Source organism: Macaca fascicularis, chromosome 14, assembly GCF_037993035.2.
Source record: "Macaca fascicularis isolate 582-1 chromosome 14, T2T-MFA8v1.1".
Classification (NCBI taxonomy): domain Eukaryota; kingdom Metazoa; phylum Chordata; class Mammalia; order Primates; family Cercopithecidae; genus Macaca; species Macaca fascicularis.
Window position 1 is genome coordinate 123124582 of NC_088388.1, and position 18951 is coordinate 123143532.

General features: G+C 36.5%; 1 protein-coding gene across 1 annotated transcript; it reads right to left on the reverse strand.

Annotated features, from left to right (window-relative positions):
- Window positions 1-577: 577 nt before the first annotated feature.
- OR8B12 (olfactory receptor family 8 subfamily B member 12) lies at window positions 578-1510 on the reverse strand. Its single transcript, XM_005580024.4, has one exon. It carries the CDS (start codon window positions 1508-1510, stop codon window positions 578-580), a length of 933 nt encoding a protein of 310 aa, XP_005580081.4.
- Window positions 1511-18951: the final 17441 nt, after the last annotated feature.

Sequence of the window (18951 nt, forward strand, 5' to 3'; positions counted from 1 at the left end):
GGCCAAGACCAACTCAAGAAAATGTTCCATCTATCCTCTTGAAAAAAAAATGAAATATTTAAAAAATTATTTATTGACAGGTCACATTAAATTACTATGAATAGAATTAGGTTTTAATGTGTTAAGTTTTCATACTTTTAAAAGGAAATCTGCAAGGGCATCAACAAAGCATGAAAAAAATCACATAAAAAAAAAAAGCAGCTTGGAATTCAAGGACCTGGATACCAGTCCCAGTTGTGCCACCAAGTAGTTGTGTGTCCTTGAGCAACATATATATTTCTGAGTCTCCAACATGTGTTAATTGAGGAGGCTAGATTAAATAATGTGTAAGGCCAATTCACAATTAAATGACCTATGATTATAGAAAAATTTGCATAAAATGAAGAAATCTTGGAATAACTGAGGTAGAGCAGTGGAGCAGACAGGGAGAATATGTCTGCATTTAACATTCATCCAAATGTAAAGATTCAAAATTCTCTTTCTGTACAAGACAGGAAAAAAAAATGGAACTTGAATCTCACTGAAAACACATGCTAATAAGCAAAGCATTGTATTTCCTTCCTCCAATACTACTCCTTTAAGAAAAGATTTTTCTGCCTAAAGTTCTCCTCAAGGCAACTTTGACATCCTTGTTCCTCAAGCTATAGATTAATGGGTTTAACATGGGGACTATGATGGTATAGAACAGGGAGGACACTTTTCCTTGCTCAAGGGGCAGGATGGAAGGGGGTTTCAGATACATGAAAGCACCAGAACCAAAGAAAAGCAAAACTACAATTATGTGGGAACTGCAAGTACTAAAAGCTTTGGACCTGCCTTCTGTAGAACTGATGTGAAGAATGCTGGAGAGGATGAGGGCATAAGAAATAAAGACACTGACAATGGGCAATCCAATGTCAACAGCCACAAGAATAAAGAGCACCAGCTCATTCATGTAAGAGCTGTTGCAGGAGAGCTGAAGGAGAGGAAGGATGTCACACATGAAATGATTGACAAGATTGTCAGCACAGAAGGTCAGGTTCATTATGCTTCCTGTGTGGGCCATGGCCCCAGCAAACCCCATCCCATAGGCACCCAACAAAAGGAGTAAACACACCTGGGGAGACATGGTGACCGTGTACAACAGTGGGTTACAGATGGCCACATAGCGGTCATATGCCATTGCTGACAGGATGAAGGACTCAGAGATGACAAAGAAGCAGAAGAAAAAGAGCTGAGTCATACACCCTGTGAAGGAAATGATGTTCTTCCTTGAGACAAAATTTATCAGCATTTTGGGAGTGATGGTAGTGGAGAAACAAAAATCTATTAAAGAGAGGTTAAAGAGGAAGAAGTACATGGGAGTGTGCAGGTGAGAGTTCAGCCCAATCAGGGTTATCAAGCCCAGGTTCCCCACCACAGTGACCATGTAGAAACCCAGAAACAGGAAGAAGAGGGGGATCCGGAGTCCCAGCTGGTCGGTTAAGCCTTCGAGGATAAACTCTGTCACGGAAGAATTTTTGGCTGCCATTCTTTTTGGTCGGGCAGGAAAGTCTGAGGGGACAAGAGAAGAGGACCATTTAGAAAGAAACATCACCACCACATTCTTAGTCTCTATCTCCCATTCTTGGAAAAGGAATCCAAGGAGAGAGATTTGAACTTCGGTAGGAAGGTTTTCACCACTCACTAGGGGTCTGTCTTCACAGTCCAAGTGATTATAACTCCCAAAGTGTAATATGAGACTAAACTGTAACTGCAGAATGAGAGCTGGTTCTGCTGAAGAAAGGGGTACCAAAAATAAGCTAAATGTCTTTTAGATCCTTAAGTCAGTCTCTTTTCTATACTTTCCCTCTCCTGTCTCTGCTTCACTTGGTAAAACCTGGACCTCTTCCCTGAAGGGAATCCTGAGATGCAGAAGCCGCAGTGGCTCTGCTCAGAGCTTCCACCTCTGGTCCACGCTGTCAGATTAAGTAGGTGGGCTCATGCTTTTCCAAGATCTCTTAGCTCAAGTGGCTGTACATTTAATAACTTTTTAAAGGTGGCGCTTATTGAGTGGTTACTATAAGAGGTTCTGTTTGAAGAGCCATGTAGCAATATTATTATCTTCATTTTACAGATGAAACAAGTAAGGTGGCACAACTAGACAAAAGTCCCCAAACCACCGAGTTGCAGCCAGAAGGTGAATTTCAGCAGTATGGCTCAAATGGTTTGCACTTGAAATCACCATGTTACCTAAGTGACCAGCATCAGGGCAGGCACTCACCTTCCTTCCCTTTAGAGCTATAAATGCTATACTCTACTGCCTCTTTTCCACATTCTGGGGAGGAAGATGACCCTAGTGAAGAGAAGATGACAGATTTGAAAGCTCAAAGCCCTCTCTTCTCAGTACAGGTCAAAGGATCAGAACCTCTAATGTATCTCATAACACTTCCTGCACTGAAGGACATGACTTCCAATTGTTCATTTGCCCAAAGGCCTCTCCAGCTTCCAGGAAGGACACAAAGCTTTTTCCTGACCAGTGAATAACAAAAGACTAAAGAGTTTTATTCTGGATTACAGACTTCAGTGACTGACTATTAAGATAGAGACTCCCTCAAGACCACTTCCTTAGCGATTACTTTCCCTAGGGAAGAAGAAATGTTTGTTTATCTCTTGGAATTGCTTGATTTGGCTTTCTACTAACATGTATCCAGTACTATTAAGAGAAAATCATTGTGAAAAAAAATGATTATCATTACCATTTCTTGAATACCCAATAATTTAGTACCTGACATAGTACCCTTATTCTGGCTGCCAAGATCCAATGTATGCATATACAAACATATATTCATTAATTTCTCACAATACCTATTTTACAGGTAAGTTGCTCACAGAGACAAGATGTGTCAGAGTCCACAGGTATGCTTAGGTCTGTCTGACTCCACAACCCTTATGTGGCTGCTAGACTAAACTACCTTCCAAGGACAGCTACTGAAATCCATAAAACAGAGCCCTTGCCTTCTTGGATCTGACAGTCTCTCGACAAATAACAAGTAAATATTCAATGAATTTAATTTTTAAAAGGAAGCAGGTAGAGCCTGGAAAGGTTAACACAAAGGGCTATTGTAATTTAGAATAGGATATTCAATAATTTATTCATATTCCACTCATCTCAGGAATTAATTGCACTACTCTACTCCCAGCTCAGACAAGAAAAGACTTCTCTCATTCCCCTCCCCTGTCCTCTCATGGAGTGTATGTTTAATGGTAACAAGAATCCCTATCAGGTAACTGCTCTCAACGTCTGCCAAGACCAGCCTTTTTCTAAATTAATAACTAGTCAAAATTCCCTTTGGCTGTCCCTGCCTTCCACCCACTTTTCTTTGAGCACTTCTCCCAACTGACTTTCCATCTGTTCAGTGCCCTCAAACTGAGTCCTAGTAGACCCAGTTCCCACTGCAGGAATACATCCACATTTGTTCTTCCTCTTTGGTTTGCATTTGTCTTTTTCTTTTACTCCATACCTCCAACCTCTGCCTGGATTAAAATTGTCTATCCTATGTCTCTGTCTCTAAGATACTTATTTATTTTCTTTAACGTCAAACCCACAAACTCAGAAAATTTTAGACCTGAAAAGACTTGAGAGAGTATCTCATTCAGTGTTTCCCAAACCTAGCTGGTTATCACAATTACCTAGAATATTCATTAAAAGGAAGTGCTGGGCTCCAGTCACACGTCTGGAATCAGAATCTCCATAGATATGGACATGGTGGCTATGTTTTTTAAATCTTCCCAAGCATTTCCAATGCCAGGAACTGATAGATCCACAGAACTATTATTTGCCCTCATCTTACAGATTAAGACCACTAAAAAGTTCAAAGACATTGCAAAAAAAAAAAAAAAGGATCCTTAGGTACCTACACAAAGGACTCCCTTAAGTTCTTGGCTGAATCCTAAATTTTATATGTGTAGGGCAAGATTCTACTGGCTTAGGAGACAACAGTTGCTGGGGGTCTAAGAACTGAACAGAGATCACAGAGGATCCACAGCGCCTGATAAAAATTAGAATTCTGACTTACTGAAAATGGAGAGACCTTGTTCAGCAAACCAGACATTAAGTGAGATCCCTGAAAAGTCATACACTAAGAGTAAAGACTATGCCTTTGTGCTAAGGGCAAAACTGAATCACAACAAAGGTCTTAGCAAGATCAAAGGAATCTGCTAATAAATTAACTACATCCCAGAACAAAATTTAACACTCTGTAGCAAAGGCCAACATAATCCACTGTCTCTAAAACATATCCACAGTGTCCAATATCACAAAGTCAAAAATTACTAGAAACACAAAGAAGCAAGAAAATTTGACCCAAAGTCAAGATGGAAAAATATATTAGAATCAGGTCCACATCTGATCTAGATGTTGAAATTAACAGACAAGGACTTTAAAATAACTTCTATAATTATTTTTTAAAATTTAGATAAAAGGACAGAATTGTCTAATATATCCAACAAAGCAATAGAAACAATCAAGATAACCAAACGAAAATTTCAAAACTAAAAATATTGGAGATAAAAATTCACCAGATTAGCTTAATAGCAGATCAGGCACAGTCAAAGGAAAGATCAGTATAAGCAAAGACAAATCAGTAGAAATTATCCATACCAAAATATGGACAGGAAAAAAGTAACTTTAAAGAAGAACATGGTAACTAAAACCTTTAGGGCAATGCTAAATAGTCCAACATATGTATAATTAGAGTTCCAAAATGTGAGTCAACTGAGAATTGGGTAGAAATAATTTTTTAAGAGATAATAGCTGAAATTTTTCCAATTTTAATAAAATATATGAATCTATTTACGCAAAAAGTTCAGGAAGCCACAAACAAGATGAATACATAATATACCACATCTACGCATATCAGACATAGTCAAACTGTTGAAAACCAATAACAAAAAAAAGCTTAAAAGCAACCATAGATAAAAGATGTATTGCATTCAAATAAGCAAAAATAATAATAACTAACTTGTAATAAAATAAATAGAAGTCAGAAGACAATGAAATGGCCTTTAAAGTACTAAAAGGAAAAAAAATTGTCATCCTAATATTGGCAAAAATATCCTGGCTAAAATATTCTTCAAAAAAACAAGTAATTTTCAGACAAAAGGTGAAAGAATATGTCACCAGTAAGCCGACACTGCAAAAAACCTGAGAAAGGGAGAGGGAAATGGTTCCAGAGGAAAGCTTAGATATTCAGGAAGAAATGTGAAACACTGAAAATAGGAAATATGTGGGTAAATATAGAAGGCTATTTTAAAATTTTCCTTACATTTAAATTACTTTGACCATTTAAAGCAATAGAAAACAATTTATGGTAGATTTAAAATATGTGTAGAAATAAGATATATAAAATTTCAATAACACAATAAAACATAATACAGTAATACAAATAATGCAATAAAAATAACATAGAGAGGTATAGTTAAAATTCCAACAATAGACCTAAAACAAAATATTTTTAAAATTTTAAATAACTTGAGGAACAAGCCTAAATTAATATTTAAAAAATCAATCAACATTATCCACTACATTAATAGAATAAAACAGTAAAATTATATAATCATCTCAATAGATGCAGAAAGATTATTTGATAAAAAGCAATACTTATTCATGGTAAGAATGCTCAACAATGTAGGAATAGGAAGGAGTATCCTAAATCTGATCAAAGATGTCTGTGAAAAACCTACAGCTAAAACCTATATCATACTCAATAGTGAAATACTGATTGTTTTTATTGTGAGGTCAATAACAAGTCTAAAATGTCCACTCTCATAAGTTTTATTCAACATTGTATGGGAAGTCCTAGCCCACTTAATAGGGGAAAATGTTGAGCTTCTCAACAATCTCAAAAAGAACCAGTCGGGCATGGTGGCTCACACCTGCAATCCTAGCACTTTCAGAGGCCAAAGTGGGCAGATCACATGAACCCAGGAGTTTGAGACCAGCCTGGGCAACAGCTACACAGGAGGCTAAGGTGGGAGAACCACCAGAGCCCAGGGAGGGTGAGGCTGAAGTGAGCCATGATCATACCACTGCACTCCAGCCTGGGTGACAGAGTGAGACTCTGTCTCAAAAAAAAAAAAAAAAGAGGGAGGAGGACAACATAATTTGGTCTCTACCATGTATCAGTCAAAATATTAAGCATATAATAAAAAATAATTATTGACTGCCTCTCCCTCCACCACCTTGCTGAACACCACACCTGACCTTCCAGCTGCTCAGTACTCTCAAACTAAATCCTCCCTCGTAAGATTGCCAGTGTCAGTTTGCTCTCTCTGATTTGTTTCAATAAAGAGGACTAAAGATGGAAATGGAAGATATAAAACCATCTTAATTTACACATGACTTGAATATACCTAGTAATCAAAGTAAGCCTATAAGCAGGCTATTAGAACTTAAAAGTGAATTTAATGAAGGCATGCAATACAAGGTTAATGTATAAAAATTAACCGCATTTCTACAAACTAGCAAAAGATAATTACAAAATGAAATTTTTCCAATAACATTGACACTAGCAACAAAAATTGATATACTTAAGAATTTCTTTAACAAAATTTTTGTATACCTCTATATTGAAAACTATAACATATAACTGAATATATTTAGAAAATCTACATATATGGAAAGATATATCATATTCATGGATTGAAAAACTAAATATTGTTAAATTGTTACTTCTACCTAAATTAATCAGTGGATTCAATTCAATACCAGTTAAAATACCAGCAGACGTGTTGACAGAAATTGACAAAATAATTCTAAAAATTATATGAAAATGCAAAGGACCTAGAATAGCCAAAATAACTTTGAAAAAGAAGAAAATTGGAGAACTTACCCTATTTGACTCCAAGAATTGTATAAAGTTTCAGAAATTAAAACAGTTTAGTAGAGAAGTAAAGACAGGCAAATAGATTAATAGAGCAGAGCACAGGACCCACAAACAGACTCACTTAAAGGATCAGTTGATTTTTTTTTTTTTTTTTTACAGAAGTGCTAAAACAATTCAACAAGAGGAAAAAAATTTTTGATGAATGATTCTGGAATAACTAGATAGCAATGTATAAACAAAAATGATCTTTAACCCCTATCTTATTCTATACATATTTAATTCATGATGGATCAGAGACTTAAATATAAAATCTAAGCCTACAAACATCTAGAAGAAAATCAGACCTTAGAATAGGACCTATTCTCAAGACCTTAGAATAGGATTTCTTGACCTTAAAAGACAATAACCATAAAAGAAAAAAATAATAATCCAATGTGATCAAAATTTAAAACTTCTGCTTTTTAAAATACACCATTAAGAAAATGTAAAGGCAAACTACGGGGAGAAAATAGTCACTGTATCTGTCAAAAGACTCAGGCCTAGGCGAGTGAATCACCTGAGGCCAGGAGTTCGAGACCAGCCTGGCCAACATGGTGAAACTCCATCTCTACTAAAAACATACACACAAAAAATTAGTCAGACATGGTGACGCACGCCTGCAGTTCTAGCTACTCAGGAGGCTGAGGTACAAGAATCGCTTGAAACGGGGAGGTAGAGGTTGCAGTGAGCTGAGATTGCACCACTGCACTCCAGCCTGGGTGACAGAGCGAAACTCTGTCTCAAAAAAAAAAAAAAAGACTCATCTATAATATATAAAAAACTCCTACAAATAAATTATTGAAACACTAAAAACTTTTGATGGGACAAAGATTGAAACAGACATTTCAGAAGATACCTCAAATGGCCAATTAGCATATGGAAAGTTGCTCTAAGCATTATTTACTAGAAAAATGCAAATTAAGATCACAATGAGTTATCGCCACATACCCATCATGGTAACTAAAATTAAAAAGACTGACAGCACCAAATGTTGGCAAGAATGTGGGGCAAATAAAACACTCTTATATCGCTAGTAAAAATGTAAAATGGTACAACATGTGTAAAAGTTGAAGTATCTAATAAAACAAAACAAATACCCTGAACCAAGAAGCAATTTCACTTCTAAGTATATACCCAAAAAATTAATGCATCTTTCCACAAAAAAAAATCTCAAACACAAATATTTATAGCAGCTTTATTCCTAACAGTCAAAAGGTAGATGTGACCCAAACAAGCATCAACAGAAGAGTACATAAATAAGCCATGGTATAATCACTAAATGGAATATGACTCAGCAAAAAAAAAAAAAAAAAAGAGCAGACTATTGATATGTGCAGCAACCTGGGCGAAATCTTGAAAAGAATAATGGATTTGTCTGGAAAAGTATGCTAAGAACAAACTGAGGATAACCTACAATGCTATAATTAACCACAATTGATTAGCCAGTGGGTAACCTCCAATAGTCATTAAGAGAATGACATTCATTAATTCATTCAACAAATATTGAGAAACTGTGTCAGACACTGTTCTAGGGGCTACAGATAAAGCCCTAACCAAAACAAGTCTCTGCCCTCATTGAGCTTGTATTCTAGTAGGAGGAAGACAGACAATAAATAAATAACTTATATAATATATTAGATGATAATAAGAGCAATAAAAAAGCAAGGAAAGAGAATACAAAGGGCCAGGACTGTAAGTTATGCATTTAAATAGGATGGTAGGGTTAGGTGTCTCTGAGAAAGTAACATTTAAGCAGTCTTGAAAGACTGTGATCAGAGTCCTGTTGGTCAATAACAGTTACTCTGGTGACCACTGGGTGAATGTTGCTTAGCGTATCTCAATGCATCATTGTTCCATGCTTCAGACAATAACTCTACCCATAGCACGGGCTTGGATGAACAAATATTGGACATTGTGACAAGTTAGAGAAGCAAAAGACTTTTCCGAGTTTTTTACAAAATCACAAGTTATGCAACGAAGTTCACTGCCTGTGCACATTTTTGGTCTTTAAACAACCAGCACTAGCTGCTCTAAATTCCCTTAGTTTTCACATTCACTCTCAGGAAGGGATCTAATAAAGTCATTTCTACAGGGACAGAGTGAGTTGCTGAGTAGCCACCTACACTCCAAATCCGTTCACAGGGCCACTTACAATGCGTTTAGCCAAAGGAAAGAAACTTTATTTAGAGAAACTCAAACCTCACTGCGCAAGTAGGTAAGCTATGTTTTTGATCAGGGTTTCTTTTAAGAAGTTTATGAAATCATACCATAAAGGTATGACTCCTTGTCAAGTCCACCTTCAATAACGGCACTAATCACTTCACATTTATAGGTGGGCACACATCAGCATCTGTTTGCTTATCTACCTCTGGGAGACGTTTCCAACCTGTATTCCGCAATAATGGTGCCTCAGCTGTAGATTTACACTTACAATTTTGCTGTGTCCTACAGTGTCTCTAATGAGTCCCAATGCCTGATCTTAAACCCCACACATAAGTTACAAATGGAGAAAAATAATTAACTATCATAAACTCTCTTGGGGACCCATAGGCAGAGAAAACTTTAGGGGTTCATGAAAAGCTGGCTTTTCTCTAGGAGCCTTAGAAGTTTCTTGTCTGGATGACGCAACACCAGGAAAAGCTCTGTGGGTTGATGTCATTTCAGAGACCATTGCCATGAAAACTTTATTTCAAATGCATTTCAACCATGGCTTTTCCAAAGCCAGATTCACTGATGACTTGCTTCAGCACATGCAGGAAACAGTATAGAAAGAAATACTTTTGACTGTGTTCATTTTGGTACTGTTGGTTCTTCCTCTCTGCCTCTTCCCTCGTGTTTCACCTTTTTCAGGATTCTATGCACTTCCTTTTCTTCTTTAGGGTTTGGTGAGCTCATCTATTCAACAAGCTCCTCTATATAGAGGCTCCCAAATTTGCAACTTTAACTTTCATATTTCTTTTTGTTAATATACTTTAAGTTCTGGGATACGTGTGCAGAATGTGAAGGTTTGTTATGTAGGTATACACGTGCCATGGTGGTTTGCTGCACCCATCAACCCATCATCTAGGTTTTAAGTCCTGCATGCATTAGGTGTTTGTCCTAATGCTCTCCCTCACCTTGCCCCCCACCCCCTGACAGGCCCCAGTGTGTGATGTTCCCCTCCCTGTGTCCATGTGTTCTCATTGTTCAACTCTCACTTATGAAGGAGAACATGTGGTGTTTGGTTTTCTGTTCCTGTGCTAGTTTGCTGAGAATGATGGTTTCCATCTTCATCCATGTCCCCGCAAAGGACATGAACTCATTCTTCTTTATGGCTGCATAGTATTCCATGGTGTATATGTGCAACAGATATATAGACCAATGGAACAGAACAGAGGCCTCAAAAATAACACCACACATCTACAACCATCTGATCTTCGACAAACCTGACAAAAACAAGCAATGGGGAAAGGATTCCTTATTTAATAGCTTTCATATTTCTATTAAGCCCATAAACTGGTATCCTACTACTTAACTAGATATTTCCAATAGGCTGTCTAGTGGTCATTACAAACACTAACTTGAAAGCTGAGCTTGTGTTCTCTTCTGCAAAAGCGCTGTTTAAGTGGGTATAACCACTGGAAAGGAACTACAGTGTAGTATCGATAAGGTGACCACCTGTCAATTTGTCTAGAATACTCCCAGTTTTTGCCTGTCATTTCAGTAAAACTATTAATAGCACCTTCTTTCTGTCTCAGATATATTCTAATGAATGATAAATTATGGTCTCCCTAAGTATTCAGAACTGAACTTTGGAATTAGATGAACTTCAGCACAAATCCTGACTCTACCTCTTATTAGATGTGTGACCTTAGGAAGAGTTTAACCTCTCTCTGAACTGCAAGTCCCTAATCTTAAAATGAATGTAATAACCAACCTGAAATGATTATTATAATGAATAAGTGGTGCTGATTACAGAAGACATAAAATGAAGTAGTTTAAGTAATATTAGTATTTGAAATTATTATCTTAATAACAGTGATGTCTTATTTGTTAGTGGTGTAAGAATAGGCTGAAATGGAGAGAACAGCAGGCAGGGAGATCAGCTAGAAGACTTTCTACAAGCAGTAAATTCAGAGGGAGATGAACAGTATAGGAGACGTGGAAATTGAATAATTAACATGATTTGATGTCTCAATGGTACAGGAGAGAAAGATGGAAGGACGCACAAATCAAATTTGACTAAGATTTTAAGCCCAGGGAGTCAGGAATAGGATGACATAAATGAAGAATCAAAGGGTGACGAGGGTAATGAACTCAGTTTTAGACAAGACCACAGAGTGCTGGCAGAACCTTTAAAAGGCAGAGATCAGAAAGAAGTCAGCAATGAAAGATCACAACTTGGGAGAAAAGAAGTAGAGATGAAAGCTGGAGAATTATAGGAACAGAGAGGAACACAAAAAGCAGAGGAATGGTGAATTGCTCCAAACAAGTGTGTTTAAAAAGAAAATAATTGCGGTCTAAGGACTGAAATTTCCTCAACAACGCCCACAAATGGGAAAAGGAAGCTGACCAACAGAAGTGTTTAAAAGGCTTATGTAGCATCTAAGAACAGGTTTTGGAGTCAAACAGCCCTGAAATTAAATCCCTACTCTATTACTCATTAACTGTGTGAGCTTGCAAAAGTTGCTTAACACTGTCTAAACTCGATGTTCCCATCTGAAAAACAGGAATCACAAGAAGAAACTTGAAGGTGTTTGTGAGAATATATGTGGCCCTAGTCGATATTCAACTTAGAAAATAATTGTGGGATAAATGAGAATTTCACAGATGCCAAAAGAGAAGCATATTTCAAGGGTGAGGAATAGTTATATTCCTGAGCAAGAGGAAGAACTGAAAATAACTTTGAATTCGATCATTCTCTTGCCCTCCTGTTCACTCATTCTTACATTAATCTGCATATGTGCTTAGTCTAAAAGAGCCTTCCATTATTAATTGATTATTTCAAGACTCTATTTTATTCTAGATAAAAATCTTCTTTCAGGAAAAATCTACATTCTATAACTTTTGTGTACACTAACACACTCAGTATCTGATACAGTGATGAACACATTATAGGTGCTCCTTTAAAATCTTATTGAATATAACAGACTTTCATATGAATACACTTCAATAAAAATCCATATCGCAAACCCATAAATTCAGGGATGATCTTTTATTTTCTGAAGTAATACATTAGGAGTTCCTGTAGTCATTTGGTGACCCTCCTTAGCTACCCTGCTCCATGCCAAAAAAAAGAGAGAGAACTAGTTTTAAAAAATTAATTTGAGGCCTTTAATATGCTAGTATTGGTGGTATTGGTGTTTTATTGACAATTACGCCAGATAATGTATGCCTACCAAATGAGACTTCCAAAGTCAAGGAATTTGTAGAAGAAACTACACAGAAACTTACCCCAAAGGCAGTAGAAAGAATTTGGTTTACAGAGCTGTCCCAAGTAGTCACCATAAAGCTCTTCAAAATAAAATTATTAAACATTACATTGCCGGGTGTGGTGGCTCATGCCTGTAATCCCAGCACTTTGGGAGGCCAAGGCGGGTGGATCACCTGAGGTCAGGAGTTCGAGACCAACCTGGCCAACATGGTGAAACACTGTCTCTACTAAAAATGCAAAAATTAGCCGGGTGTGATGGTGTGTGCCTATAATCACAGCTACTCGGGAGGCTGAGGCAGGAGAATCGCTTGAATCCAGGAGATGGAGGCTGCAGTAAGCCTAAATCATGCCACTGCACTCCAGCCTGGGCAACAGAGTGAGACTCTGCCTCAAAAAAAAAAGTACATTTCAGGAACATATGTATTATTTCATAAAGCAAAATCTGCCTGTACAATACTATAAAATCTAAAATTTCTCAAGGGTGAGAAACAAATCGAGATAGTGGTGGATTAAAATAAAGAAGGGATTAAGCAGGGATGATCTACAAATGCAAGGTATGTGGCTTAATAGGTAGAAGACGGGAGGTGATTCCAAGTGTAATGGAGACATCTCCATGGACAAGAAAATTTTTTTAAACAGTTTTAGATCAGCAGAAAACAAGGATTGAAAGGACTTTCCCGGTTTACAAAGACCTTTGCTGAGAAAGAAAGCCACACATTTTCTTGGTAAGGTGTTCCAGAATTTCACAAAGCCTGCTCTCAGGAACTTTACTCTGATCGCTAGCTTAAATCAAGAAGAAATATGGTATTGTGGAAGGAGCCGAGTCTAAAGATTTGGCTCTTATTGCATTGTCTTGAACAAGACATTGAGTTCTCTTTGCCTGGCATTTCCCCCTCTGTGGAACAGCAATAATTAAACCTGACTTACCTATTATCTATGTCATGATGTCATTGAATAAATCAAATAGGATGTCTTTAAACCCAGTGAAAACTTTTCAGTACTATTTTACTTGATGCTGTTGATAGCTAACTTCTTCGTGAATTATTCATAACCCTTCACTTTCAAGGCACATGAACTTTCTGACTATCCTCCAACTTCTGGCTACTTCCTTTCACTCTCCTACTCCTTCAAGTCTTCTTCTTCATCTGCCTGTAAGTGCTGATGACCCACAGATCCTCAGCCTTCTTCCTCTCATCCTAAATAACTTTCTCTGAAAGATCTTATCCACACCCACACCTTGAGCACTTTGGTCTGTTGAAAATCAAATCTATATTTCTAGGCTAGATTTTTTTTTACCTGAAATACCAAAAACCTACTAGACATCTCCACTAGAATGTCCCGCAGACACTTAAAACTCAACACATGGAAAACTTATTTTATTATCTTCCCTGTGTTAGTCAGTTCTCACACTGCTATGAAGAAATACCTGAGATGAGGCAATTTATAAAGAAAAGAGATTTAATTGTCTCACAGTTCTGCATGGCTGGGGAAGCCTCAGGAAACTTACAATCATGGCCAAAGGCACCTCTTCACAAGGCAGAAGGAGAGAGAATGAGTGCCAGCAGGGGAAATGCAACTCATTCACTATCATGAGAACAGAATGGGGGAAAACTGCCCCCATGATTGAATTACCTCCTACCGGGTCCCTCCTACAACATGTGGGGATTATGGGATTACAATTCAAGATTAGATTTGGGAGGGGACACAAAGCCAAACCATATCATTCTTTTTAAAATTTCTCTTTTCCCCATGATACCCTGTGTCAAAATATGGCACCATTTTCCTAGTTTGTCAATCCCCTTCATCAATACTCCAAATATGTTAATTTCATCTGTTTTTAATATTATTTAAATTTATTTAATTATTCTTAGAGAGAATAAATAAATAAGGCTTGAGTGCAATGGTGCAATCATAGTTCACTGCAGCCTCAAATTCTAGGGCTCAAATAAACCATCCACTTCAGCCTCCTGAGTACCTGGGACTACGGACATATACCACCATACTCAGCTAATTTTTAAAATTATTTGTAGAGATGGAGTCTCACTACATTGTCCAAGCTGGTCTCGAACTCCTGTATTCAAGTGATTCTACTGCCTCGGCCTCTCAAAGCACTGGGGATTACAGGCATCAACCACCTGATTTTATCTTTTTTTGTTTTTTGGTAGAGACAGGGTCTTGCTATATTGCCCAGGCTGGTCTCAAACTCTTATGCTCAAGCAGTCCTCCTGCCTCATCCTTCCAAAGTTCTGGGATTGCAGGGATAAGCCATCACTCTCGGCCTGACTTTATCTTTTAATGATACATGCTGGTTGCCTGAAAATCAATTTGCTGAAAGATAATTAACCAAAAAGTCAATTTACTGAAAGCTCGTTCACCGAACACTCAATTTGTAAAATGACCAGTTAGATAAATTTAGTTTAACTTTCAAGTTTTTTTGTAAGTATGTGCTTATTTCATAAAACTACAAAACATAAGTAAACATAAAGCAGAAAATTTAAATAACTCATATTTCCACAATGCATAATCAGCTAACATTTAAGTGTATATTTCTCCATATATTTTATGCATTCATTTAATTTGCATAGTATTGTTTTTTAATAAAGTTAGATCATATTGTATATAATATTTTTAAGTTTTCTATTTTAAAAAATTTATTAACATTTTTATATAAATAAATACAATTAAACATCATTCTTAATGGGCGTATGGTAGTCCTTTGACAGGAGACCCATAATTAAATCTGTCAGTTCCTCCTGGACAATTTCTATGTCCAATTTTTCACTATGATAAACAATGCTGAGAAGAATGTGCATTTTTTGCAAACATAACATTATTTTCTTAGGATAAACTCCTAAAGTACAATTGTTGTATCTACAGACTTGCTCTTTATTAAATTCTTTTATATATGCTGCTGAACTATACATACATAATGGTTTGTGCAGTGTTCTCTAGTTCCCCCCACTTCCTTTCTGTGTCCTCACCAAAAATCAGAGTGCCCTGACGACTTTATGACCCAGTCAGCTGCAGGTTTTACCCAGCAGGCTCAAACCTAAGCCCTTGAACAGTCAGGCACTGATAAAGGTTATCTAGGTTGTTGCCTAAAACACTAAAAGAAACTAGCCCCAGCCCTGTGCGAAATTCCTTAAGCCTTCATAAAAACTCCATACCTTAGCCCCTCACTGTGGACATATATACGTAGAACACCCCCTTTCTCTTGCTGTCTCTAGTGAGGGTGACCATAGCCCTCTGTAAGTTTTTCCTGATAAATACTGATCACTGTAGCATTTACTATTTATTTCTTTAGAATCTCAACCAGAGTCATCTTGGGAAGGTTTGGGGAACATCCTTATGGAAACTCCCCTGCCACTGTTTCGAGGTGACTCCAGCCACGGGTTCAGCTAGAGTAAACAGCTTACCCATACACACCCCATAGGTAATATATGAGAATACCTTTTCCCCACACCTTAACTTACAGTGGATATTATCATTCAAAAACTTCTCAACCCAATTTGATTCCGAAAATGGCATATTTTGATCATATTTCTTTGATTACTAGCGATGCTGACTATTGGACATGTTTTGTTGACCATATCTATTTTTTTCATTTTAAATTCTACTTTATTAAGTACAGTAAATTACTAAATACAATGCAAAATGCACCCATTGTACGTGAACATGTCCATTACCACAAAAAGCTCCCTAATGCACCTCTGCATTCAATCCCTCCACTGTCCCTGAGCCCAGGCAACCACTGACTTGCTATTTACCATTATTGATTTATTTTGCCTGATGTAAAATTTTATACAGATGAAATTCTACAGTACGTACTCCTTTCTGTCTGGCATCTTTTGCCCAGTCTAATCCTTTTGAGATTCATCCATATTGTTGAGTATATCAGTAATACATTCCTTTGAATTGACGAGTAGTAATCTGATGTATGATTATTTTCACAAACTTATTTATTCATTTACATGTTGATAGACAGTTAAACTGTTTCTGGTTCAGGCTTTTATGAATAAAGCATATATAAACATTCATGTACAAAACTTTTTGTAAGTGTGTATTTTCATTTCTCTTGGATAAATACCTAATGTTAGAATTGTTGGGTCATAGGCAAGTTTAACTTTATAAAAACTGCCAAACCACTTGTTTCAGTCTGTTTTGTGTTGCTGTAACAGAATACCTGAAGCTGGGTAATTTATAAAGAAAAGAGGTTTATTTGGCTCATGATTCCAGAGTCTGAAAGTCCAAGAGCATGGTGCTGGTGTCTGCTTGGTTTCTGGTGAGGGCTCATTCTTGTGAGCAAGAACTCACTACCATAAGAACAGCACCAAGCTGCCCATAAAGGTGAGCCCTCGTGACCCAAATGCTTCCCAGTAAGCCCCACCTCTTAAGAGTTTCACTTCTCTACATTGCTGCACTGGGAATTAAGCTTCCATCATGAGTTTTGTCTGGGACACTCAAATCATAGCACCACTTTACAGAGAAGTTATTCAATTACACATTCCCAACAGCAATGTAGGAAAAGTCCAGTTGCTCTCCATCCTCAACGAAACTTGATATTGTCAGATTTTTAAATTTTTAACATTTCTAGTGGGTATGTAGTGTTATGTCAGTGTGTTTTTAATTTGCACTTACCTGATGTTTAATGATATTGAGCATCTTTTCATGTATTTCTTGACCATTTGCATATCTTCTCTTACGGAGTAACTATCTAAATTTTGGAGTCAATTTTAATTGGGTTGTTTGTCTTTAGATGATTTGTAAGAGACTTGTTTTATCTTCTAAAAAAAAGTCTTTTAATATATGCATTGAATATTTTTTCCCAATCTGTGTCTCACCTTTTCATTTCCTTAATGGTAAGATCTGAAGAGGTGCAGAAGTTTGGACACCATGAACTCTCAAAACAAACCAACCAAAACTCCCTACGAGAATAAACTGGAAGGAATAAAACCTAAACTAAGCAGAATAGAAACATTAGAGACAAAAGAAAGTAACAATCCAGATAAAAGCAGAAAAGGGACAGAACCAAGAGATCTCAGGTGGTAAGGCATCATAGTTTCAGCACTTCACAGAAAAAAACAAAGAAGGGGCTCCACACGTGTGAAATTAGGAAAAAACTAATTTGATCTAAAACTGAATAGAAAAGAATCAAGGCAAATCCCATATAAAGTTATTATTGTTATAAGAAAAAGAATGGTTTTCTACAGAAAATATACAGCAAGCCACAAAAACTTGCCAACAAATAATAAAACTCAGAATTAGTAAAAAATTATAAATTAAGCAATAGGACTCAGGAAATTGTTAGAAATAAAAAACAGTTTCAGAAATTGAGACTGAACTAGGAATAACCAAAATGAAATAAATACAACAGATATTGCCTTAGGAGAAATCAAAGGTGAAAAGAAGGGAGAAAAAATGAACTGAAGAGGATTTGGGGGAAAGTAACAAATGTAGACACTAGGTAAAGATCTAGCTGGCAACTGGCGTAGAGTAGGAGCCTCAACAGAGAAATCTAAACCAATAGAACAAGTAATAAAAACCATAATTCAAGAAACTTTCTGGCATTAAAAAAAAAGATTTAAAGTAACATGTTAAAAGAAACATCACGCCTAAGAAAATTGTCTCAGAATGAACATTAAAATATATCCTAGAAAGATTATTGGACTTCAAAAAAAAGACACTTTGATAACTATGTATTCCTACATTTCCTAGTTCTGTTTGAAAAGACCTGGAAACACTGGCTAAGCCAAGAGCAATGAGCCTCTCTAGCACCTAATTTGTGTTCTTGAAATATCATTTCCCTGCTAAAAGAAATCAAGTTTCTTGGAGAAATGGTTGATTCCAGGTCTGAGGAATTAAATGTATGAAATGAGTTCATAACATCTTATCATATCAGAGAGCAAGGAGGGTATAATACTAGAAGCTACTAACACTGTGTCAAAGACTCCAGAGAGAAACTGAAGAGAATTCTGCAGGCCAAAGATAGAAAAATGTGATCAACAAAAATAATTGCATTAAGTTACTTTTCTTATCCGTTACAGTTATTTTACACATAAAACTTGTTTACAGTGGTGAGTTTATAATAAAGAAAAAAAACTGGTCACTTTTGGAGTATAATAGGATATCAAGTTATTGTTTTGAAACTTAGAAAATGCAGGTGATGTGTTTTTAAGTTAACTGTGGTATTAGATACACAAGCCTATGTGTTTGATAAAATTTCATAGAACTAAATACATGCACAGATGAGTGTAAGTAAAACTGGGGAAGTCTGAATAAGATCCATGAATTGTATCAATGTCAGTAATCCTGGGTATGATATTGTACAATCATTTGGCAAGATGTTACCAATGGGGGAAATGGCATAAAGTATACAGCAAGGAATCTTTCTTCATTATTTCTTAAAATTACGTGTTTAACTACAATTATCTCAAAATAAAAAGTTTAATTTAAAAATCTTCATTAGCAATATATTCATGGATAACAAAATACTGAATGTGTTCATGAATGGGAAATTTCCTTATGAACACACTTCTCTTATGAATGAGCCTATAAGAATGAAGAGTTCTTTTTTTTTTTTTTTTTTTTTCCAAACTGAGAAAGGTTTTATTTTTAAGACAAAACAAATAGCATTAACACACATCCAAATGCCAG